The sequence below is a fragment of the Bombina bombina genome, chromosome 12 (assembly GCF_027579735.1).
Source record: "Bombina bombina isolate aBomBom1 chromosome 12, aBomBom1.pri, whole genome shotgun sequence".
NCBI classification, from domain to species: domain Eukaryota; kingdom Metazoa; phylum Chordata; class Amphibia; order Anura; family Bombinatoridae; genus Bombina; species Bombina bombina.
This window is the reverse complement of record NC_069510.1, coordinates 28,707,840-28,735,163: the sequence shown is the minus strand read 5'-3', so window position 1 is coordinate 28,735,163 and position 27,324 is coordinate 28,707,840. Positions and strand designations below refer to the sequence as shown.

At 38.7% G+C, this 27,324-nt stretch overlaps 1 protein-coding gene across 1 annotated transcript; it reads right to left on the bottom strand.

Annotated features, from left to right (window-relative positions):
- Positions 1-227: 227 nt before the first annotated feature.
- ENTR1 (endosome associated trafficking regulator 1) lies at positions 228-27,324 on the bottom strand. Its single transcript, XM_053695570.1, has 9 exons — positions 27,290-27,324; positions 26,473-26,579; positions 24,138-24,244; positions 23,562-24,002; positions 21,598-21,671; positions 14,864-14,975; positions 10,487-10,549; positions 6,192-6,331; positions 228-4,434 (listed from the first exon to the last, which is right to left on the bottom strand). Exons 2-9 carry the CDS (start codon positions 26,525-26,527, stop codon positions 4,338-4,340), a joined length of 1,089 nt encoding a protein of 362 aa, XP_053551545.1. The 5' UTR covers positions 26,528-26,579; positions 27,290-27,324; the 3' UTR covers positions 228-4,337.

Below are 27,324 nucleotides of genomic sequence, written 5' to 3'. Positions count from 1 at the left end.
AGGTTGTTGTATACACAGTTTGTGGCTATAACATAATCATCTTTATTTCTCTCTTTTTCCTCCAATATCTGTAGGATTTAAACTTCCTGCATAGCCAACAGCATCTAAATATCCTTGCATTTAGCAGCTAACATTTAATATAAACCCTCCTTATGACTCCCATGCTTTGCCTGGCCACTACAAATCACTTTTACACTACAGAGGCATAAGAAACGCAAACATCAAAATAATTGGAAAATGTTTATTAAAGCCAATGAATATATACATGAGAAGCACTTGGTCCAATCAAAGGGCAGTTAAAAGGACATGAAACCCACATTTTTCTTAATGATTCAGATAGAGCATGTGATTTTACATAACTTTCCAATTTACTCCTATTAACTAATTTGCTTTGTTCTCTGGTTTTCGGCTGTTGAAAAGCATACCTAAATATGCTCAGAGCAACAATGCAGCACTGGGAGCTAGCTGCCAATTGGTGGATGCACGTATGCTTCTCTTGCCATTGGCTTAGCTGATCTTTTCAGCTAATTCCCAGTAGTGCTTTGCTGCTCCTTCAACAAAGAATGCCAAAAGAACAAAGCAAATGTGACAAAAGGTGTAAATTGGAAAGTTTATTAAAACTGTATTCTCTATCTGAATCATTTTTGGGGTTTCATGTCCCTTTAACAAAAATATCAGTTTCAAACAATGTAACTGAAAAAAGGTATTTTGAAATCAGAAGTAACTGGGAGTGAATTGATCCTGAATATTTACAATAAAAGTGAATTTAAATCTATATAAAGTGCTGTAGACACAACGTATTAATAAGGTAGTTAAACAGAACAGTGTTAAAAGCCTTACACGTTTAATAAAAAGTGCATTTTAGTTTAATTTTACTTAACATAAATAAGTTTGGATTAGTAAACAAAATATATATTTACAACATTTTAGAATTTATTTAGACAAATATAACTTTTTTTTAATAAAGTGAAATGAAAAAATAAGTCAGTCATTTTTACTCAAATATAGGAAAGGATACATTTAAAAGGGTGCTTTTTAACAAAGAATAGAATGAGAACAAAGCAAATTTGATAATAGAAGTAATTTCAAAACTTATTTGAAATCATGTGCTCTATTTGAACCATGAAAGAAAAATGTGGGCGTTGCATGTCCCTTTAAGTCAAAAGCATCACCCTAAAGTTACTTAGCATTGCGCAACGGCGAGATAAAAAAAAAATATATATATATAAAAATGAATGGGAGCGCAAGCTTCTCTTTTATTGTCTTCCCAATGTTAAGGTAGTAAAATAAGAGGATGTGAAGTAATGCAGTTTAAACTTTATTTTGATAACAATGGTTCATTTTACTTACTGGAGTGTATTTAAATGTTTGCAAACAACGCATTTACCTTTATTTTGTGATTTAAAATAGCTGATTTTGCCAATATAAACCACCACATATACTGAAGATATGAGTAACAAAAATAAAAAATCTAATAGGAGACAATACCACTATTTAATCCCCCTGTGTGTGTGTGGGGTGAGAGATTTTTGTATCTGAAATAGCTGGTTGTGCTCATTGAACTCCCCAACCATAATTAACATTTCAATACCTAACTATGAGGATGTTTTTTTTTTTTAGTACATAAATATCATTAGCAGCTCAGCTCATTTTAAAGGCTTGTCCAGCAGGTGATGTTTATAATGAGAGAAAAAAAAACATTTCAAATACAAAAATAAACATGAAGGAATAATTTCCTATACATTTAATACTCTGCAGTAGGTATAATAAGACATTTGGAACGCATTAAAAGGAAAACACATTTATAGTTGTGTCCCTTTAACTTCATGCATGTTCCTTTGATATTTTTTTACTATGGCTGAGTTTATAGCACTAGGTTTATTGTAAACTTTGATGAATGAATGCACCGACAGGGCAGTGGGAATGGCTCCTTTCAGCCAATGAGGAATGAAGTATCAATTGCACATACGGTTAGTTTAAGCATAGATTTATACAACCTTTAAAGGGACATTAAACTCAAAGCGTTTCTTTCACGATATAAATAGAGCATACATTTATAAGGAACATTACAAGTCACTTATATTATCAAATCTGCTTTATTCTCTTGTTATCCTTTGTAGAAAGAAATAAAATTCACTACTGGGAGCTAGCTGAACACACACAAGAGGCATCTATGTGCAGCTACTATGATGATGTTCCTTTCATTAAAACTGGGAGATATTAATGTACGTGGTTGTATTAAAGTGTTTTCCGGTTTTGGTACAATGTTGAGTTGGAAGCAGTGGTATTTGTATTCTGCCATCATGGTTCTTGTGCGAAATAGCCACAGAAACCTGACCATTGCTCGGCTGCGGCTGCCAACTGGACGTCACAATTTGATGCACATAAACGCCTATCATAGACTGCTGAGTTATACAGCAACGTTCTCTTGCAATCACAAGCAGCATTGGAGTGCGACTTCTCAATTCTATTTCTTCACCAGGTACAGTAGAACCATAACCAATGAGCTCTGGCTTTTCTCCAGGCTGTTGGACAGAAACAGGGTAACGTCCATTCCAGCAGCATTAAAGGGGCACTAAACCGTGGACCTAATAGCAAGGTAGATACCGTACGGTGCTGCTAACATACTGTGATTGTAAACCTTTACCCTTAAATAGATATATAAATGTTTATTTAACCCCATATGTGCTGGAACTCATCCCCTTTGGTTGCCATAGCCAGATGCAGGTTTTTAATATGCTCATGTTGGCGTTACGGCCAATCACATGCCTTACCGCCGCCTCTAGAGTATGAACCCTGCACGCTCTTGTGTCCTGCAAGATGAACAGAGGTGAAAGTTGGACTGAGTCTAGTTATACTACAGCACTTTCACAGATGTTTTTCCCCTTTAATCACCATGTAGAGGAGGGACACAAGAGTGTGGTTTTGCACTTACTCTAAGGGAACGAGTGGTATGGCACATGACTGGATCTACCTCTTGTTGGTTAGCATAAACAAACTGCCTACAGTTACAGGCTACTTAAGGATGTATTGTTGCCTAGCACACACACAGGGGTTAAGTAAACTACTTTAACTATCAATTTGGGGGTAACCGCTTACAAACACAACAAGTTGGCAGTGCCACAAATCATATGCACTACTATTAGAGCTATGGTTCCAACCTGGCTATATGTCACATAGTCCTGGGGTTTAAGGACTGTATTGCTGAATGCATGTGTCTTGCTAAGCACTCTGATCTTTATGAGACCCTGACAATCTGGGTCACGATGCGCATGCAGGGAGAAGCAGCTGATCTCAATGACGAATTAGCTTCTAATGTGAGTGAGCACTTATTACCTGCACACTTACAGTTAACCACAGATTATGCAAGAATACAAACACTACTGTTCCCTAAATTAATAAAAATAAACAGGCCTAGTTTCCACTGTGTAAATTGGTGGGAACATAAACCATCTCCATAGACATTAAAATGCCACTGTAGCATTAAAGTGACATGCTCTATTGCATTAGAGCAGTGTTTCCCAACCGCGGTCTTCAAGTACCCCCCAACAGTCCTGGTTTTCATTATAGCTGAACTAGAGCACATGTGAAATAATCATCTGATGGATGAGAGCAGGTTAGTAACCATGGTTACTGATCAGCTGATTACTTCACCTGTGCACTGGTTCCGCTATAATAAAAACTAGGCTTGTTGGGGGTACTTGAGGACTGCGGTTGGGAAACACTGCATTAGAGCATGTAGGTTTAACACTTGCTGTAATGCTCTGTGATTAAACCCCATAGGAGGTGTTAATCACATGGTTTAAGCCCCACAGAGCACTGCTGGTCTTGAGTAGAAACTGCCTCTGAGCCAATCAGCAGCGCTTGCAGCAGGATCCAGATGTGGATCTAGCGCTGCTGATATTAACAATAAAATGGGGTTTTAATGGAGATACTTGTTACCACTTATTTATGTATATAATGCAATGGCGCATGTCACCTCGTGCCTAAATTTAAAAACATAAGTTAAGTCCTGACAATAAAGTCCATTTTATCACTTGGTTAGAGACTGTAAAGCTTGTTTGTAATATAAATGCGTTGCTGTATTAGTGTGTCTCGTACAGACAAATGTTTAATGTTTCCATTTAGGTAGGATCCCAAAATAAAAAAAAAATAAAAAAAAAAGTTTTCTTAAGGTCCAGTTAACACTTAAGACATTAAATATTTATGAAATGTGGATGAATTGAATACTGAGAACAATATTTTTATAAAAATAGTACATATAAATCTCTGGTATGTAGTGGCTGTATAGTGAACCATTAACAGCAATTTTTTAATTTAAGAAGTCTGCATACTATTCATGGTACACCTTCTTCGTGAATTTCTGCGATTTTGTCTATGGACCGGAGCAGTTCACCCACTAGATTTAACGTTTCGGCACCGGACAGTAGCTGCCTATAAGGAGTAGTAAAATGAGAGAAAAGAAGTGTAAATCACAGATTAATACACAGATAACTACTTTGCAAATTACTGGTTAATTATTAAAATGCAAATATTATTACAACACAAAGCTAAATGAGACGCAATATTTTCCTTGTGATATTTATTAGAACCGATTTTAATATGGAAGGCAGACATTTAAAAAAAAAAAAAAAAGACAGACCTTGTAATCCAGTATAGCAGTTTGATATATCCCTAAATGCCAGTAAACATCTATACTGCAGTATCCATTGTGCATAAACATACATTTCCTATTTAGTTAATCACCAATGAATCAAATTGGCTGGATATAGTTTTTTTTTTTAACAACTTTCCAATTTACTGCTAATATTAATTTTATTTAGTTCCCTTAGTATCCTTTGTTAACTCAGGAGTGTACACATGTCTATTGCTATCTGGCAGCAATGTTATACAATGTTGCAAACACTGCTGAAGATATGTGCACGCGCCTAAGCTCCTATCCGCATACCTAGGCATATGCTTTAACAAAGGATGACAAAGTGATTTTGATAATACAAGCAAAATGGAAAGTTGTTTAAATTGACATACTATTTCTGAATTATGAATGTTAATTTTGACTTTACTATCCCTTTAACAAATTTATTTGCTGCACTCCCATATGTTTCATAGAAACGTTAAAAAGGGCATTATAGATTTTGTAAATAGTTGTCATGGTGAATAATTGTGAATATCTGTCAATTAAATTGAATAGATGGACAAGACAAGGTTGCCCTTTGTCTCCGTTGATTTTTAATCTCTTATTGGAACCATTGGCAACTTGGTTAAAAAGTAAATATGAAGGGTTAAAAGATAGCAAATGAAGAGATCCAGCTAGTAATGTATGCTGATAACTTATATAGTATTTGTGAATAAAATACATGTAAATTTCCGAAAAATAATAGAGTTAATGAATATGGTTTGTTTACTGGATTTTAAATTAACAGAAACAAGTCAGAGATTATCTGGCTCTCCAAGGAGGAGAATAAGAATACTTGTCTTAGACTAAAGGGACATTAAACCAAAAACTAAGGGCCCAATGATCTACAGCTCTGCGCTCTGGCGAGATTATCTAAGATTCTAAGCAGTGTCGTCAGTACTGAGAGGTCCCTCTAAGACTTTTAGAAAGGCAATTTTTATCTTGAAAAATGTTTATCCCGCTATGCAGAGTTATGTATGTGACAGAAAAACAAATAAGTTGCAATATAATACTCAAAAAAATCCCCAAAAGATTTTCTTAATTGATATTCATGACGATAAATCATCAGACCCTTTATCTCTATAATGGTTATACATGAACAGTATAAAAAATGCACCATGCATATTAATTTTGCTAATTTTTCCTGTAATTTAACACTGAAAACTGTCTTTTGTCCACTACACCAGGCAGGCGATACAGTAACTGCTTTGAGAGTGCAGAAGCTCAGGGGCAGTGGGGGGGAAAACAATTTTCTAAATTTAAATTACAGGAAAAAAACAACCAAGGGCATTAAAAATGTTTTTCACTACACTTAATTAAACATTTTAAGGGTAAGTGTATAGTATCGGTCCTTGAAATTGTAAATTTACCATTTCTATAAAATGCACCTGATGGTTTGATTTTTACTCATACCTAGGCACTGCCATAAGGCGTAAGTCAGCTTTAAACAAAGCCAAATCTTTGGTTAGCAAGAAATTAACTATGTGGCATTTATAAGGGAAAATAATCTACTTACTTTATGGAAGACTGTGCACCACTGACAACTTTGTGAAGGTTCTCTAAAGCGAGGGATGCGTTCTGTTTTACTGCGTTCATACCTGCAGTTTCTCCTTTACGTAGAGCCTCGTTCTCAGACTTATACGTGTTTAGCTGAATCTAAAAGTGACAGTGATAAAATAAATGAAACCAATGATGAGAATCTAAGGCATTCACTAAACGTACACACATCACTTCCCAGAATGCTTTTCTGCACATAAACCTTTGCTCCTTATGAGAATATTTATTTAGCACTTAGCACCTCATTAGGCTGTACATATCCCCTTACACAGATGCAGGTGAAATCTCAAGTCTCTTGTCCTTTGTGAAGTATCTTATATAATAAAAGGCCAAGTGTGTTTGTCCAAAGCTGTCATGCGTAGTAGAGACTGCGCGCGAGGACAAACACACCTGGCCTTCCAACTGACCTCCTCCTGGCATCGCGTGTGGTGTAGGCGTGACCGGCTGCGACGTGGACGTGACCGGGCGTGGGCGGGGCCGGGCGTGACGTGGACGGGGCCAGATGCCGACTGCAGTCAGTGAGACTGAGAGCTCTAAAAAGGGGGGATAGAGAGAGCAGCAGAAGAGGGGGGGATAAAGAGAGGGAGAGAGACAGCAAAAGAGAGGGAGAGAGACAGCAAAAGAGAGGGGGGGGAGAGAGCAAAAGAGAGAGGGGGTAGAGAGAGCAAAAGAGAGGGGGGAGAGAGTAAAAAAAAAAGAGGGGGAGAGAGTGCAAAAGTGGGGGAGAGAGCGCAAAAGAGAGGGGGAGTGAGCAAACAAGAGGAGAGAGCAAATGAGAGGAGAGAGAGAGCAGAGGAGAGAGAGAGCAAAAGAGAGGGGGGAGAGAGAGCAAAAGAGAGGGGGGAGAGAGAGCAAAAGAGAGGGAGGAGAGAGAGAGAGAGCAAAAGAGAGGGATGAGAGAGAGAGAGCAAAAGAGAGGGGGGAGAGAGAGAGAGCAAAAGAGAGGGGAGAGAGAGAGCAAAAGAGAGGGGAGAGAGAGCAAAAGAGAGGGGAGAGAGAGAGCAAAAGAGAGGGGAGAGAGAGAAAAAGAGAGGGGGGAGAGAGAGAGCAAGGGGTGGGACCGCTGTACTGCAAAAAATGGCCCGTGTACACAGGCTTTAGGACTAGTTATTAATAAAGAAGTCAGCTGATAATTGCTTATATGGGCCTTGTATATATTTGTATTAGGTATGGGCATTTAGCAGCTAACGGTGTGGATGTAGAAGGCCGCTCGTGGGCTTCAGCTATTTTCAGTGCCGGATTTATGTTTGTGAAAGATCACCACACTAAGATCTGGATTTGCACAGATCCTAGTGTGATGATCTTTCAAAAGAATCAATCCGGCACTGATAATTGCCCAAGTTACACGAGTGGCCGCATATTTCCGCATTCAGCAGCTAACAAAGCTGCCGAATGCCCAAGCCTAATTTGTATAATGTATACCCCTTTTTTACCTCTGTGATTACCTTGTAGCTTAGCCTCTGCAGACTGCCCGCTTATTTCAGTGCTTTTTACAAATTTGCATTTTAGCCAATCAGTGCTGGTTCCTGCCTAATTCCACTGGAGTGAGCACAATGTTATCTATATGGCACACATGAACTAGCACTATCTGGCTGAGAAAAAGCTAATAAAATGCACTGAGATAAGCGGCGGCCTGCAGGGGCTTAGAAACAAGCAGATATGTAAATGTTATAAAGTATATTAAAGTAATTGTAAAGTTGAATAAATTACTGCCCAGTATATAAAAGTAATCTTTAAAACAGGGGCAATTTAATTCATTAACATTTTGAAAGACGCTTTTTTTAAAAAAATATTTACCATTGAGTGCTGAAAAACATTGCGCTGTTCCTCCGCCCGCATCTCATAATGCATTTAGCGGATCGATGACAAATCTGGCTTGCTCAAATTGTGGCGGGGCTCACGAGCAAGATGGGGCATGCAACGATTGGAGGAAGCCGGATTTTTCATCGATCTGCCAAATACAGTATGAAATGCGGGCGAGGAACGGCGCAATGTTTACCAGCACTCAATAGCAAATATTTAATTCATTAACATTTCGAAAGGCACTTATTTTTTTTAAAGTGCCCCTGTTTTAAAGTTTACTTAGATACTGGGCAGTAATTTAATAAACTTTACAATCACTTTAATATAACAATGTAGGTTGTACAAAGCTGGGTAGTAAAGGTGTTACCTAGCTTTTTAAACAATAAAAAAAAAATCAAGTAGACTGTTCCTTTAATTGTGCATCATCTGCAAACACTGACACCTGACTACATTCTTACATTATTTGGCATTTATGTACTTAAAACTTTTGGGATGTATATTGCTTTCTTAAAGGGACACTAAACCCACATTTTTCTTTCATGATTCAGATAGAGCAGGCAATTTTAAGCAACTATTTAATTTACTCCTATTATCAATTTTCCTTTGTTCTCTTGGTATCTTTATTTTAAAAGCAGAAAATAAAAGCTTAGGAGCCAGCCCATTTTAGGTTCAGCACCTGGGTAGCGCTTGCTGATTGGTGCCTAAATGTAGCCCGCTATCAAGGGTGCTGAACCCAAAATTGGACGGCTCATAAGCGTACATTCTTGATTTTTCAAATAAAGATACCAAAAGAACAAAGTAAAATTGCTAATAGGATTAAATTAGAAAGTTGCTTAAAATTGCTGCTCTATTTGAATCATGAAAAAAAATTGGGTTTAGTGTCCCTTTAAACTGCTTTTCCTTTTCTAGCTTAGCCCATTTAATTATTACTGGAATAAGAAAATGATGTAATGTGTTATTGCACTGTTGCTTTCTATACCTATGTGTTTAACCCATACACGTTTTCCAGTTCAGAGCGGACTTAAACAAAGTGTTAAAAACATAATCCTATGCAAGTAATAATGCGTTATGCGCTTTTATCCTGCACATATTTTGCTGCAGACAGAGTCATAGGACACTGCGTCTGTCTCAAGCACATAATGTGTCAAGTGACGTCACTGGTGTTAAGCACATAGACAGCAGATTGTCAGTAAGCTGCTTCTAATAGTGATAATGTTTAACAGAAATATGTGTATAGTGCAAAAGGCTTCTAATGCTATTAAAGGGACATGAAACCCAAACATTTTCTTTCATGAATCAGATAGAGAATATAATTTTAAACAACTTTCCAATTTACTTCTATTATCTAATTTGTTTCATTCTCTTAGTATCATTTGTTAAAAAGCATATCTAGATAGGCTAATGAGCTTGGAGCTAGCTGCTGATTGGTGGCTGAACGTGTATGCCCATTTTCATTGGCTTACACATGTGTTCAGATAGCTCACAGGAGAGTGAAGCAAAATTGATGACAGATTGTTTAAAAATGTATAATCTATCTGAATCATGAAAGAACATTTTTGGGTTTCATGTTTTTTTAAGAGTGCATATTAGTACAAATTCAATACTTATTCTTAAAGATATTTATTTCCGTTAGAAACTGAAGGTGATGAATTGCAAAACATAAAAAAATCTACCACTCAACAACAGAAAATATAATAAAATATAATTTTGCACACGCGACGGGTCTCTCCCTCTGAGAAGTCAGCGTTCCTGGGATGGTCCAGCGGAGGAGGGGCGGGGCATAGACGTTTAAAATGTACTCAGGTCCCTGGGAGGTAGCTTAGAAAATACTAATTCAAATTAAAACACAGTGCATAATAAAGGTGCTAAGTGATATATTACCAATTTATTTATTTCAATAAACACATGAAGTACATTTTTATTTTCCATACGTATCACATATATTAATTTATGGTACTTTATTAGCGTTTTAGCCTCTCAGCTGCCTCCCAGGGACCTCAGTGCATTTTAAACATTAGAACAAGTTAATATTTTCCCTCAGATGTGAAGACGTGGGGGCTCACAGGAACTGTAGTGACAGAACAGGAAGTATCATGATCCCACAGCACCGCCTGTAATGAAAAAGCCGGTGTCGTGACGGTGCTAAATTCCGATGGGCCACTCTCATGCTACAGTAACACCAGTCCACCAATCACCTGCCCCTCCACCACGGGATCATCCCAGGAACGCTGACTGCTCAGAGGGAGAGACCTGTGACGTGTGCGCTCAGGATCTTCTCTTCAGTCGCCGCTAAGCCTGTTCACAAGGGGTGAGTGATGTTACTTCTGGGCGTGGCTAAAAATCGCACACTAAGTTTTTAAATCGTGGCCGTTAAAAGCGGTTTAAAAACCGCATATGTGGTTAATCGTGCAGCCCTAGAACAAAGTACTATGTTTTGGGTTTTCTTATTACCTGAAGAAGAGCCACTTCCTGTTTTAATTTTGTGACATTATTTTCAGCCTTTGTTGCTCTTTTCTGCAAAACATAAAAGGAAAAAATGAAGATAAATGTTCCAAAAGAAGAAGAAATCTTAGTTTAAAGGGAGAGTAAAGACCTTGTAATTACAAAACATTTCTGTTATGCGCCTTTAGAATAACATATCAGCCAAGTCTAAAGGTTTTTAAAACAAATTAGTCTTGTTTGCTGCAATTGTTTTTCATAAGACAAACTCCGCCCACACCTTGCCTTATTTGGCAGAGCCAATCTGGTCTTGAAAGTGCACACAACAAGGGTAGTCACGGTCATTATGTTAGTATAAAGGGTGCTTGGTATAATATGTAAATAACATTGTGCTGCCCTGATGCGCTACTAATTGGCAGCTTTTCTCTGTCTGTAGCCCTCTCCTACAATATTTGTAGTGTTCTACAGTCCACCGATATATCTCTTGAAAAGCCATGAGTATATTAATTTTATCTCCTCTGCTGTAGCAGTTAGGGGCAGATAGAAATGAGCTCCTGCACTGATCCTGTCGTAGGACCAGGGGACTGGATACTGCAGGATACTCTCCAGCCTCAAAAAAAAGTTCTGTAAAATCAGGGATGCAGATACCCATATGTCAGACTTCCGTAGGGAGTAGGGGAACGTTACTAATCCCTTTGTCATTAATATTTAAAGGGATATTAAAGTTAAGATTAAACATGCTTGTTTTAAACAACTTTACAATTTACTTCTATTATCAAATTAGTTTTGTTCTCTTGATATCCTTTGTTTAGAGTAAACCTAGTTAGGCTGATCAGAGCTTAGGAGCATGCACGTGTCTATAGCAGCAGTGTATGTATATTTGTATAACATTGCTATAAATAAAATTAATAATAAATAAACACTGCTGCTAGATGGCTAAAGACATGTGCACGCTCCTGAGCTCACCTAGGATTAGTCTTTAAAAAAAGGATATCAAGAGAACTAAAAAAAAATGCTAACGGAAGTAAATTGGAAAGTTGCTTAAAATCTCATGCTCTATCCCGTTCATTTAAGTTTAATTTTGACCTTACTGTCCCTTTAATTGTCATGGGATCAGTCATTGATTTTGTCCCCAAGTCTTGTGTGAGTCTTGTTGTAGAAAAGAGGACCAAGCGAACATCACCACACTCTGAAACCTCTTAAACATCTCCTGATTGGTTAAAAATGATAGTAAGGATCATTTGGTAAAGAGGGGGAATGACTACAAAGCACCAGGAAGGCACAAATACACAGTATGTCTAGTGATAGCAGCTTATGATTGAATGTCTCTTTATTTTCCATACATATCCCATTTAACACATATTGCTGTCTTTATAATATCTGTCTATACAAGAAGCTGTCAGCGTCTCCAGGTGTTATAGTTAGATTTACAAAAGGTTAAACCAAAACACTCTTGTGCCGTGCAACATTTTTTCACTGTAAGAGCAATCAAATTGCGGAACTCATTACCTAAGGAGGTAGTAAATGCCAAAACCTTAGATACATTTAAAAATGGTTTAGATACATTTCTGGCTAGATAAATAATTCAGGGATATGATAGCTTGTGTTAAATGGGTCACCTTTATTAATGGGATTAATTTAAGCTCAACTGGAGCTATTATTGTAAGTATATAGAGATTTGTATAGGTTGATCTTGATGGACTTCTGTCTTTAATCAACCTCATCTACTATGCAAAATGAACACTTAGACATTCTCAGTGTTCCTCCTTTCTACAGCTCGATAGTGAAGTAGAAATCCTGACAACTTAGTACGAAAAAGGGGAGGGAAGAGGAGAGAGAAAGAGAATGGCACTAAATAATGGTGACCCAATTTGTGATACTAAAATTTATATCAGATCAAAAGAGGGAGTGGGTGCTGTATACTGGTAGAGTGAACAAGACAAATAGTGGTAAAACCAACTTTAGAAGTGTATACAAAATAGCACTCCTCACCATAGGTACCACTGGTAATTTATATGTTTCTGAATAGAAAACACAAGAAATATGAAATGCTGTGTAATGATATACACACACTTATTTATAACATGGTAAGTCCCTTATGGATGGGAACACACTGTGGTTAAAAACAAACGTTATTAATTATTTATATTAAAAGAGGGGTAAAACACAAATAAAAGCAAATAGTGAGAACAAGGTAAATAGCACCAGAATGATCAAGTACTTAATTTTGTACTTGTTATATAGGTGAGTGGGCAAGTTATATCAGATAATACTTCCCTGCATAAATATTCAGCACAGATAATTTCTATGAATAGAATACAATTAAATGAATGTTAAAAGCTAATTTTTAAAAAAGCGCTAATGCCAATACAAATCAATATTCTCAGGAATTCCTATACTGAATTATAACAATTTAGAAAAACAACAAGCAATAGTACTAAATGCACAAATTGGGTACATTTAATATCTGCAAACAAAGAAAATATATAAAAAAGTTCATAAAACCAAAATGTGCAAGAAATTTACTTCACACCTCTACGCATTTCATCCAGATTGTGACTGGACTTCATCAAGGAGGATTAAGGGAATCGGATACTATCCGCTGGTAATTGGTTCCCTTTTAAAGTGTCCGTTGTCCATCATAGCCATTATTAATTGGTTGATGCTCTTTTTAATCCCAGAATTTTGACCAGTTCAATTTCATAATGGTTTCTAATACACACGCTCGTACACAATCTCTGCCCATGCAGTAGTGCTCACATTAAATGAATGTGTTAGGAGTAATTATGGATGTGGGTGGTAAAATAGATAGTTAATAGACATGTAGGTTAGTAAATGTTAGTAGAAAAATCCCAGAGCTACCTTAGAGATAATTGTGTCATATTAGCTGAAAGTGATGGATGACCATGCTAATGGTAAAATTACACACCATTAACTGATATACTCCTTAATAGATAGATATTCAACAATGTAACTCTGAAAATATGCAGTCAGATAAAGTATACAATATATATTGCAATTAAATAATGGGTGCTGCATATATCATATTCAATAAAGGCATTGAGGAGTAATGGTTTATTATTGTATCAAGTTATATGCATGGACATGCAATTTTAACCAAGGTTAAACAGAATGTTGTGTTAGATACATTGGGGCCGAATTATCATGCTGCGAATGCAGCAGGAAACTAAAGTTAACTCATCCGCCACCCAAGAGGTGGCGGATAGCAATTATCCCGATCAGATACGATCGGAATGATTAACACCCGCTGCTAGCGGGCCGATTGGGCGCAAGTGTGCAGGGGGCGGCATTGCACAAGCATTTCACTAGAAATGCTTGTGCAATGATAAATGCCGACAATGTATGCTGTCGGGCGGTCATGATCCGCTACAGTGGATCATGTTCGCTCAACACTTGATAAATAGGCCCCATATTATATAACTGCACAGCCGATGTGAACTTCCTAAATATCAAGCTACTATATCACTCTGATTCTTAAAGGGCCACTAAACCCAAAATCTTTCTTTCATGATTCAGATAGAGAATACAAATTTAAACAACATTACAATTTACTTCCATTATTTATTTTGCTTCAATTTTTAAATATCCATAGTTGAAGAAAAAGCAATGCACATGGTGAGCCAATCACACGAGGCTTCTATGTGCAGCAACCAATCAGCAGCTAGTGAGCATATCTAGATATGCTTTTCATCAAAAGAATATCAAGAGAATAAAACAAATGAGATAATATAAGTAAATTAGAAAGATGTTCAAAATTGCATTCTCTTTCTAAATAATAAAAGAAAAAATGTGGGTGGCATGTCCCTTTAAGTATGATTGTATATACGGTCTGAGAAAAAGGTATAGGTATTATAACCCCGCAATCTGTGCTAAATAGTAATTAGCGTAGATGTTAGCATAATCTAAGTCAAGATTTAAGTATTATGACCCCGTTATTTGTCACTATGTAACATGAGTAGCAAAAAAATTAAAAAAGTGGACCACTTAAACAAAACGCCAATGGGGATGATAACACGTGTAGGTTGTGTTAAGCTGAACAATTAAATACCCAATATCATAAAGGCTAGATAGCTTCCCATAGAGAGTAAGGTGCTATGCAAATTTAAATTGTTTCAACTATTATTAAAAACGAGGATCCCATGACTCCTCTGGCTAACTCCCTGACATGTTTCGCGATTTACCCCTTCATCAAAGGCATGTGCAACCAATCGGATTGAGAGGAATCACGTCTCCGGAAGTGACGGGGTTCCACATTCCGAGTGGTTTGATATTTCGACACCGGCTGCTCTGCATTTTACTTGTACAGTGGCTAAAGAGAACAGTTTAGTACAGCAGATGACACATCAGACAACAAAATCACAAACTTACCGTCATCATCTGCAGATTGTTTTCTACCTGCTGTACCATAGACTCCAAATCCCGTGCTTCCTTTTCCTCTTTAAGAATCTTCTCTTCCAGATTCATTTCCAGGATTTTAATTCTTATAAAGAAAATAGGTTGATGTTATTTAGAACGGGAGATTATGCATAATTGTTAAATTATGTCAGTTGATCACCAGCGACCTTGCAATACTATGTGTCTAAACCCCCTCAAACGGAAACTGGTGCTGATCCGATCAGCGGAAACTGGTGCTGATCCGATCAGCAGCAGCAATCATGCAGTTTTGTACTTTGACTACTGCTGCTGATTGGGTCAGCTGCAGTTTTCGATTGGAACCAACAGTTTTCTGTGGCTCCTGTGTGATACTTTAACTATGTATTTAACCTATTTGTAGAATCACTAGTAAATTACATGCTCTACCGAGTTAGAGAATGTAATTCCCCCCCCACACACACACACTCTAATGGCCCTTTAAAGTGACATTATACTGCAAAATATTCTCTGCTCTAGAAAAAACATAATTTATGATTACCTGATAAATTCCTTTCTTCTGTTGTGTGATCAGTCCACGGGTCATCATTACTTCTGGGATATTATCTGCTCCCCTACAGGAAGTGCAAGAGGATTCACCCAGCAGAGTTGCTATATAGCTCCTCCCCTCTACGTCACCTCCAGTCATTCGACCAAAGACCAACGAGAAAGGAGAAGCCAAGGGTGTAGTGGTGACTGGATTATAATTTAAAAAATATTTACCTGCCTTAAAAAACAGGGCGGGCCGTGGACTGATCACACAACAGAAGAAAGGAATTTATCAGGTAATCATAAATTATGTTTTCTTCTGTTATGTGTGATCAGTCCACGGGTCATCATTACTTCTGGGATACCAATACCAAAGCAAAAGTACACGGATGACGGGAGGGATAGGCAGGCTCATTATACAGAAGGAACCACTGCCTGAAGAACCTTTCTCCCAAAAATAGCCTCCGAAGAAGCAAAAGTGTCAAATTTGTAAAATTTGGAAAAAGTATGAAGCGAAGACCAAGTTGCAGCCTTGCAAATCTGTTCAACAGAGGCCTCATTCTTAAAGGCCCAAGTGGAAGCCACAGCTCTAGTAGAATGAGCTGTAATTCTTTCAGGAGGCTGCTGTCCAGCAGTCTCATAGGCTAAACGAATTATGCTACGAAGCCAGAAGGAGAGAGAGGTAGCCGAAGCCTTATGACCTCTCCTCTGACCAGAGTACACGACAAACAGGGAAGACGTTTGTCGAAAATCCTTAGTTGCCTGCAAGTAGAACTTGAGGGCACGAACTACATCCAGATTGTGTAGAAGACGTTCCTTCTTTGAAGAAGGATTTGGACACAAGGATGGAACAACAATCTCTTGATTGATATTCCTGTTAGTGACTACCTTAGGTAAGAACCCAGGTTTAGTACGCAGAACTACCTTGTCTGAGTGAAAGATCAGATAAGGAGAATCACAATGTAAGGCTGATAATTCAGAGACTCTCCGAGCCGAGGAAATAGCCATTAAAAATAGAACTTTCCAAGATAACAATTTTATATCAATGGAATGAAGGGGTTCGAACGGAACACCCTGTAAAACGTTAAGAACTAAGTTTAAACTCCATGGCGGAGCAACAGTTTTAAACACAGGCTTGATCCTAGCTAAAGCCTGACAAAATGCCTGGACGTCTGGATTTTCTGACAGACGCTTGTGTAACAAGATGGACAGAGCTGAGATCTGTCCCTTTAATGAGCTAGCCGATAAACCCTTTTCTAAACCTTCTTGTAGAAAGGACAATATCCTAGGAATCCTAACCTTACTCCAGGAGTAATCTTTGGATTCACACCAGTATAGGTATTTACGCCATATTTTATGGTAAATCTTTCTGGTAACAGGCTTCCTAGCCTGTATCAGGGTATCAATAACCGACTCAGAAAAACCACGTTTTGATAAAATTAAGCGTTCAATTTCCAAGCAGTCAGCTTCAGAGAAGTTAGATTTTGATGTTTGAATGGACCCTGTATCAGAAGGTCCTGTCTTAGAGGTAGAGACCAAGGCGGACAGGATGACATGTCCACTAGATCTGCATACCAAGTCCTGCGTGGCCATGCAGGTGCTATTAGAATCACTGATGCTCTCTCCTGTTTGATTTTGGCAATCAATCGAGGAAGCAGCGGGAAGGGTGGAAACACATAAGCCATCCTGAAGTTCCAAGGTGCTGTCAAAGCATCTATCAGAACCGCTCCCGGATCCCTGGATCTGGATCCGTAGCGAGGAAGTTTGGCGTTCTGGCGAGACGCCATGAGATCTATATCTGGTTTGCCCCAACGTCGAAGTATTTGGGCAAAGACCTCCGGATGAAGTTCCCACTCCCCCGGATGAAAAGTCTGGCGACTCAAGAAATCCGCCTCCCAGTTCTCTACTCCCGGGATGTGGATTGCTGACAGGTGGCAAGAGTGAGACTCTGCCCAGCGAAATATCTTTGATACTTCCATCATTGCTAGGGAGCTTCTTGTCCCTCCCTGATGGTTGATGTAAGCTACAGTCGTGATGTTGTCCGACTGAAACCTGATGAACCCCCGAGTTTTTAACTGGGGCCAAGCTAGAAGGGCATTGAGAACTGCTCTCAATTCCAGAATGTTTATTGGCAGGAGACTTTCCTCCTGACTCCATTGTCCCTGAGCCTTCAGAGAATTCCAGACAGCGCCCCAACCTAGTAGGCTGGCGTCTGTTGTTACAATTGTCCAGTCCGGCCTGCTGAATGGCATCCCCCTGGACAGATGTGGCCGAGAAAGCCACCATAGAAGAGAGTTTCTGGTCTCTTGATCCAGATTCAGAGTGGGGGACAAATCTGAGTAATCCCCATTCCACTGACTCAGCATGCACAATTGCAGCGGTCTGAGATGTAGGCGTGCAAAGGGTACTATGTCCATTGCTGCTACCATTAAGCCGATCACCTCCATGCATTGAGCTACTGACGGGAGTTGAATGGAATGAAGGACACGGCATGCATTTAGAAGCTTTGTTAATCTGTCTTCTGTCAGATAAATCTTCATTTCTACAGAATCTATAAGAGTCCCCAAGAATGGAACTCTTGTGAGAGGAAAGAGAGAACTCTTCTTTTCGTTCACTTTCCATCCATGCGACCTTAGAAATGCCAGAACTAACTCTGTATGAGACTTGGCAGTTTGAAAGCTTGAAGCTTGTATCAGAATGTCGTCTAGGTACGGAGCTACCGAAATTCCTCGCGGTCTTAGTACCGCCAGAAGGGCACCCAGAACCTTTGTGAAGATTCTTGGAGCCGTAGCCAATCCGAATGGAAGGGCTACAAACTGGTAATGCCTGTTTAAGAAGGCAAACCTTAGATACCGGTAATGATCTTTGTGAATCGGTATGTGAAGGTAAGCATCCTTTAAATCCACTGTGGTCATGTACTGACCCTCTTGGATCATGGGTAAGATTGTCCGAATAGTTTCCATTTTGAACGATGGAACTCTTAGGAATTTGTTTAGGATCTTTAAATCCAAGATTGGCCTGAAAGTTCCCTCTTTTTTGGGAACCACAAACAGGTTTGAGTAAAACCCTTGTCCTTGTTCCGACCGCGGAACCGGATGGATCACTCCCATTAATAATAGATCTTGTACACAGCGTAGAAACGCGTCTTTCTTTATTTGGTTTGTTGACAACCTTGACAGATGAAATCTCCCTCTTGGGGGAGAGAATTTGAAGTCTAGAAGGTATCCCTGAGATATGATCTCTAGCGCCCAGGGATCCTGGACATCTCTTGCCCAAGCCTGGGCGAAGAGAGAGAGTCTGCCCCCCACTAGATCCGGTCCCGGATCGGGGGCCCTCGGTTCATGCTGTCTTAGGGGCAGCAGCAGGTTTCCTGGCCTGCTTGCCCTTATTCCAGGACTGGTTAGGTTTCCAGCCTTGTCTGTAACGAGCAACAGCTCCTTCCTGTTTTGGTGCAGTGGAAGTTGATGCTGTTCCTATTTTGAAATTCCGAAAGGGACGAAAATTAGACTGTCTAGCCTTAGCTTTGGCTTTGTCTTGAGGTAGAGCGTGGCCCTTACCTCCTGTAATGTCAGCAATAATTTCTTTCAAACCGGGCCCAAATAAAGTTTGCCCCTTGAAAGGTATATTAAGTAATTTGGACTTAGAAGTTACATCAGCCGACCAGGATTTTAGCCACAGCGCCCTACGTGCCTGAATGGCGAATCCTGAATTCTTAGCCGTAAGTTTGGTTAAATGTACTACGGCCTCCGAAATGAATGAATTAGCTAGTTTAAGGACTCTAAGCCTGTCCGTAATGTCGTCCAGCGTAGCTGAACTAAGGTTCTCTTCCAGAGACTCAATCCAAAATGCTGCCGCAGCCGTAATCGGTGCGATGCATGCAAGGGGTTGCAATATAAAACCTTGTTGAACAAACATTTTCTTAAGGTAACCCTCTAATTTTTTATCCATAGGATCTGAAAAAGCACAGCTATCCTCCACCGGGATAGTGGTACGCTTAGCTAAAGTAGAAACTGCTCCCTCCACCTTAGGGACCGTTTGCCATAAGTCCCGTGTGGTGGCGTCTATTGGAAACATCTTTCTAAATATTGGAGGGGGTGAGAACGGCACACCGGGTCTATCCCACTCCTTAGTAACAATTTCAGTTAATCTCTTAGGTATAGGAAAAACGTCAGTACTCGCCGGTACCGCAAAGTATTTATCCAACCTACACATTTTCTCTGGTATTGCAACAGTGTTACAATCGTTAAGAGCTGCTAAGACCTCCCCTAGTAATACACGGAGGTTTTCCAATTTAAATTTAAAATTTGAAATATCTGAATCCAATCTGTTTGGATCAGAACCGTCACCCACAGAATGAAGCTCTCCGTCCTCATGCTCTGCAAGCTGTGACGCAGTATCAGACATGGCCCTAGAATTATCAGCGCACTCTGTTCTCACCCCAGAGTGATCACGCTTGCCTCTTAGTTCTGGTAATTTAGCCAAAACTTCAGTCATAACAGTAGCCATATCTTGTAATGTTATCTGTAATGGCTGCCCAGATGTACTAGGCGCCATAATATTACGCACCTCCCGGGCGGGAGATGCAGGTACTGACACGTGAGGCGAGTTAGTCGGCATAACTCTCCCCTCGCTGTTTGGTGAAATTTTTTCAATTTGTACAGATTGGCTTTTATTTAAAGTAGCATCAATACAGTTAGTACATAAATTTCTATTGGGCTCCACCTTGGCATTGGAACAAATGACACAGGTATCTTCCTGTGAATCAGACATGTTTAACACACTAGCAATAAACATGCAACTCGGTTACAATTTTATTTAACAAAAACGTACTGTGCCTCAAGAAGCACTAAACGATTAAATGACAGTTGAAATAATGAACTGAAAAACAGTTATAGCATCACTCTTTACAAACAACACAACTTTTTAGCAAAGGTTTGTTCCCATTAGTAAAATAACACTAATTAAATTTTAAACATAAAAATTACAGAGCAACGTTTTAAATCACAGTCACTATATAAGTCTCACAGCTCTGCTGAGAGAATCTACCTCCCTTCAAAGAAGTTTGAAGACCCCTGAGTTCTGTTAGAGATGAACCGGATCATGCAGAAAATACAAGAGTAACTGACTGGAAATTTTTGATGCGTAGCAAAGAGCGCCAAAAACGGCCCCTCCCTCTCACACACAGCAGTGAGAGAGAAACGAAACTGTCATAATTAAAACAAGCAAACTGCCAAGTGGAAAAATAATGCCCAAATATTTATTCACTCAGTACCTCATTAATGCAAACGATTCTACATTCCAGCAAAAACGTTTAACATGAAAAATACCTAATAAAAGGTTTAATGTACTTTACGGAGTAATTCCGGTGAAATACCATCCCCAGAATACTAAAGTGTAGAGCATACATACATGTTCATTATAACGGTATGGCAGGATTTTTTCATCAATTCCATTCAGAAAATAAAAACTGCTACATACCTCAATGCAGATTCAACTGCCCGCTGTCCCCTGATCTGAAGTTTTTACCTCCCTCAGATGGCCGAGAAACAGCAATATGATCTTAACTACTCCGGTTAAAATCATAAGAAAAACTCTGGTAGATTCTTCTTCAAACTCTGCCAGAGAGGTAATAACACGCTCCGGTGCTATTGTAAAATAACAAACTCTTGATTGAAGTTCTAAAAACTAAGTATAATCACCATAGTCCTCTCACACCTCCTATCTAGTCTTTGGGTGCAAGAGAATGACAGGAGGTGACGTAGAGGGGAGGAGCTATATAGCAACTCTGCTGGGTGAATCCTCTTGCACTTCCTGTAGGGGAGCAGATAATATCCCAGAAGTAATGATGACCCGTGGACTGATCACACATAACAGAAGAAATTGACTTTTTAAGTTTGTGCGGCAGAGCATGGGGTATATCTATGTTTAAAAAAAAAAAAGTTATAGTGCAACTTCTTTACAACTGATTAAATTAAACTCCATCTAAAATATCACTAACATTCCAGATCTGTTTTTAAAAAGGGAAAAGTTTACCATCACTTTAACAAATAGAAAAAATGCATTTTTTTTACTCATCTGATACAAAGTTTTTATTAGTTCCTGATTATGAGAAATTTCCAGCCCTAATCAAAGGAATTTAAAGAACTAACTAAAAATCCGGCAGACGTAGTTTTGGAAATGTAACCATAAATGTCATATCTTACTTTTCAAACTGATGCTGGTTCAGTTCCTTAAGTTTGACCATTTTTCTTTTTAAATAGGCATTTTCTTCTTGAAGCTAAAAACAAACAAACAAACAACAATCTAAAATCAATTTAAAAAATGATCAACTTGAGTTGCATATAGTTAAAAAAAAAAAATGGATCAACATAAAAATAATTTAAAGAAAAAAATCCTAGTGAAGTAAGCAGCTAGATTGTGTTTTTTTATCCTTAAATTTCCCCTACTTGATTCACAAAAGGCTGAGTAGAAGACGGGTTACAGACAATATTCTGGGTAATCTAAACTGGTTAGAAGTAAGGAATGAGCGATGCATATTTGCCTGGAGGAGTTTGAATACCTTAGCTAAATTAAAGAAACATTAAACCCAAAATCTCTCTCTTTCATGATTCAGATAGAGAATACAATTTAAACAATATTCCAATTTACTTCAATTATTTAATTTGGTTCAGTCTTTAGATATCGTTTGGTGAAGAAATAGCAATGCACATGGGTGAGCCAATCACACGAGGCATTTATGTACAGCCACCAATCAGCAGCTATTAAGCATATTTAGATATGCTTCCCAATCAAATATCAAGAGAATAAAGCAAATTAGATAACAGAAGTAAATTGGAAAGTTGTATAAAATGGCATGCTCTTTCTAAATCATGAAAGAAAAAGTTTTAGTGTCTATAAAACAATGGGAGCTGCCATGTTGTAACTTAGGTTACCTTCTCTGCTGTGGCCAATTAGGGACAGTTATAAATAGGTCACTAGAGTGAGCAGCCAATGGCTGTGTGGAATATAACAGTGCTCTGCACTTCCATTTCTAACAGGAACTGAAAAGCTCACAATTTCAGAATGGAATTACAGGAAAAGGGGACAAAATAAATAATGAAAGAATATTGCAGATTTTTTTTTACATATGTACAATTTATTATTTTATATTATCATCTCAAAGTGTTTAATGTCCATTTAAAGCACTTGACTACCAGAGAAAGCCACAGTGCTTAACTATACAAATGTGCTGCACTCCTCTATAGAGACAAACATTGTCAAAATATAATTTGTATTCAATGCTTCACCCACAAGTATTTTTATTTCGTGTGACTGACACTATACACATAAAGTGATATGAAACCCAAACATTTTCTTTCATGATTCAGATAGATGATACAATTTTAATCAACGTATTTGCATTTTCAAATTAGCTTCATTCTCATGGTATCCTTTGTTGAAGGTGCAGCAATGCACTGCTGCGAACTAGCATTGGTTGAGCCAATGACAATAGAATGTGCAGCCACCAATCATCAGTTAGCTCCCAGTACTGCACTGCGGTTCTTAAGCCTACCTAGGTATGATTTCAGCAATGGATATTGAGAGAACAAAGCAAATTATATAAAAGAAGCGAATTGGAAAGTTGTTTAAAATAGCATGTTTTATCTAAATCATGAAAGTTTAACCCTTTCATGCCGGGGTTAACGTGTCTACATCAGAAGAACTGTTCCGAAAATTGAAATATCGCAATAGTGCACGTGATCACGAGATTTCAATGATGCAATCGCGTCAGGGGGGCGTCCCTATGATGAAAGGCACGCCCTCCAGACCGCAACCCCATCAGGGAAGCGCCAGTAGCTTCAGGAAAGCCAAGCGGTTAGGACGTTGTATTTCGTCCTTCGGCGCTAAAGCCGAGCAAAATTCGGACGAAATTCAACGTCCTAACGGCGTTAAAAGATTAATGCGTCAAAAACTGTACCCATATATAGCCCTATACTATAGGTTGACACTTTACAAATAAAAGATATTATGCACTGATGTCTTCCTGATTAAATTGTGCATCAGATGATTCCTTTATATATAACAATGACAGCTGAGATTTGATAGTAAATATACATGTTCATCTATAAAACTATAACCGGTACCTCAGATATTATTGTCTAATGTAATCTGTGTACAAGCAACGGACCTCTTGATGCGTTAGCTTTAGGTTATGGAATTGCAAGTCTGCTGGGGAATCCTTAATAGTATCAAGATGAGACTCAGCTTGCGACCCAGGAGCAGAAGTGGGGACATAGATTTTGCTGCTTGGAAAGTCCCATGGTGGATACTGTTCTGCCACTGATACCTTATTGGCGCTATATCCAAAATAATCATTAAACGTGCCATTGGGCGAGGACCCACTGCTGGCATCGTGGTTGCTCTCAATAACAGAGGGTTGATAACTTGCACACCAACTCTCTTCTTCTTCTTCATCATCATCATCTTCATCCTCATCCAATAGATCTTCACACATAGTAGGGTCTTTAAAAAATGTATCCTTGTATTCCAAATTCAAACTATTATACGATTCCTTATGTACAGATCGGGACGAGGAACCAGGAAGTAGCATAGACGAATGTTTAGTATCCTAAATGCATTTACAAACAAACAGAGATTTTATATTATTAAACGTATATATGTAAGGATTATTATAAATATCTCACCTATATATATAAATGTATTCATTGTTACCGTCTATTTTCAATATTACATTTTTACGAACCTTGGAAAATGTTCCGTCACAGTGTTTTAAGGGTAAGTCCGAGAGATTTTTGCTCTTCACAAACTCTTTAAAAGAAAATGGGTTGGCGTCATCCTCATCTTGACAGTCTACAATTAAAATGAGAGAGAGGATGACAATTTTTTTTTTTTGGGGGGGGGGGGGGTTTGAAAAAAAGATGTTTCTGTATAAATGTGTGGAATAATACAACAGTTCTAAAACCAATGACCTTATAGCTTCAGGGAGTTGTAATGCTTTGAAATAAATCTCAGCATTTTGACTAAGGACATGATTATAAAAAATGATCTAGTTTAGAGAGAAATTATAGTGCAGTCTTCGCAGGGGCAGAACTCACTTAAAGGGACATTAAACTGCTGGGATAATACCCTAGAATGGCTACTACTTACTGTGTTGTTGCAAATTATCCTGTTCCTGCAGCTCTTTTTTCTTTTTTTTTAAATCTGTTCTCTTGTTTTAATAGCTTAAAGGTGCCAGATACTGAAGCTCCGCCTCTTTGCACTGGGGGCGGCCATATTGGAGCTCAGGTATTCTCACAGCCTTTGACATAAGCTGTGCACGCTCACAATTCAGTGATGTTGCCTATTTTTTTAGAGCTGTATAAAGTGCTTCAGGTTAGGGTGCATGGTACAGAGCAGGAGCTGTACATTTTTGCTCTATATTATAGCTGAGTGCTTTTTTAAATATATTTTGTGTAACTGTAAAACAAAATTGAACTTGCATTTGCCTCTTCTTGTCAAGCAGCGGGATCGCCGATTAAACACTGTTTTCGGCAATCCCCCTAACTACATGCCGGGTGATCATTGGTGGCCTAGTGGGCGGGACTCCCAGACTTTATGGGAGTGCCGATGACATCACTAGGTGTTGACGTCACAAAGGGGGAAAAAACAGGTAGCTCAATGTAGCTGCTAGGGAGCTGGATGGGGGGAGGTTATTTAATTCCATTGATTTCAGCTCCCATAGCAGCTACAAACCTCATTTGAAAGAAAATCACCTACGCTTTCAAATGATGGAACCACACAACAGATCTTTTAAAAATAAAGTTGAAAAAAACATATGTGCATAAAAAAAAAGCTGTTATGTGTATAGACCACTAATAAAGTTTACTTTCTACTAGACAAGTCCCTCTCTCAAAAAAATAATTAAATAGTTAGAATTTTGTCTGTATAGTCAGGTGATCACTGGTAACAGTAAACACCTTGCAAGAAAAATGTGCTTTTATTTCTGTACTGAACAAAGGGGCTTCTCTAATCTATTTTATAACCCCCAAAAGCTTATACGTGCCCCTATTTCACATGTGGCTACCCATTAGTCAGGGGATCACAGTAACAACAGTGGTCATTGAGTCATTTTCAATATTATTTACTAAAATCTAAGAAATGATTATACATTTTAGTTTTTGGCACAGCTATTTTATATGCCATGACATATAAATATAATAATGGTATATTGTGAATCTGCTGGGCTTGCTGGAAAAAAACAATATATCATTTGTGTGGGTCATTCATTGAAATTTGCAATAAGGTTTAAATGTAGGTAGCAAAAAAAGCTCAAAATTGGCTCAGCACTGGGGTGAAAAAGGCTTAGCAGCGAAGGGTTAAAAGGAGAAAATCTGAAGTATAACGTTAATTAAAATACAAAGCACAAAGTGTAAATCCAAGAAAACTCTGGTTATTTTGTACTGTAACAGACTCAGATGGAATTACTAAAGTCAATGTAATTTATTATATCATAAAATATCAAACTACAATGAATATTAAAAATATGAATAATGAAAAGTATACCTAGGTAACCTAAGGAGCAGCAATGCACTACTGGGAGCTAGCTGCTGATTGGTGGTTGCTCATTTGTGCCTCTTGTCATTGGTTCACCCAATGTGTTCAGCTAGTTCCCAGTAGTGCACTGCTGCTCCTTTGACAAAAAATAACTAAGGAATGAAGCAATTGAAGTAAATTCAAAAGTTGTTCAAAGTTGTACAATTGGTCACAATGATGTGCAGCTCACGATGTGTACAACAAGTAATTCACTCCCACTCTACATGTTCTAGTAATATTTTGTTCATGGTGAATATTATTTTGTTGTCACCCATAGTTACGTGCACAAGCACGCGCCTTCTGCATGTTCAGATGGATGCAAACTTCACGCTACTTTGAGTGCAACGAAAATAGGATGTGTGTGCCCTACTGGGCATTTGTAATACCTCACTTTTGTTCCTTTAAAAGTGTAAATGAAGATGTTTTGTTGTTAAAGAATCAATTTTTACATGATAAATGGGAAATTACGCGTATCTTTAAAAAAACAAAACAACTCTTATCCTCACCATCTGTGACGATCTGAGTCTTTGACTTATGAAGCTGCTTAGAAAATCCTGACATGATGGTATTCAGTGAGGAGCAATAAGGCACCAAGGAATGGAACAGATGGGATCTAAAAGAAAAATAAAACCAGATAAAGGTGGCGAGTTATGGCAGAGAGTATTAAAATACCAGGTGTTGAAATGAGACAAGGAAAAGTTACTTTATTATGCCAACCCAACAGACAAACTGTTCTGTGGAGAACACTGGGCAGCCTCCATAGCGGTTATGGTAAGGGATTCTGGTGTGTGGGGGGGTCAGGTCTGAGGCTAGGGGGGCAGTCTCCACATAGGCTAAGGCCAGGGATTCTAGGGGCGCGCAAGACTGAAGTATGGGGCTTTGGGGGTGGGGCAGTCTCCTCAGGGGATATGGATACGGGACCAGGCAGGGGCTCAGGTCTGTGTTTTGTGGGTTGGTGCCTGAGCTATTGAAATTTAGGAGGGGAAGTCAGGAGCTGAGCTCAGGAATTCTTGCAAGGACAGAGCTGGGGTCTGGAATCCTAAGGAGTTGAGCAGGAGCTATGGTCAGAAATACTAGGGGGACAGGGCTGTGGTGAGGAATTTTAGAGGGGGAGTCAGGAATTCTGGGGGGACTGGTATTCGGGGGGCATGAGCTAAGGTCAGGAATTCGGGGGGGCAGGACTGAAGTAGGTATTTGAGAGGGGAGTTTGAGTCAGAAATTCCAAGAGGAGAGTCTGAGGTCAGGAATTCTGGGGGAACAAGCTATAGGTAGGGGATTTAGGGGAGCAGGGCTGAGGTTAGGAATTTGGGGGTGTATATTTACAGCACATGGATCCCTGGGAGATGATGAAGACTGGC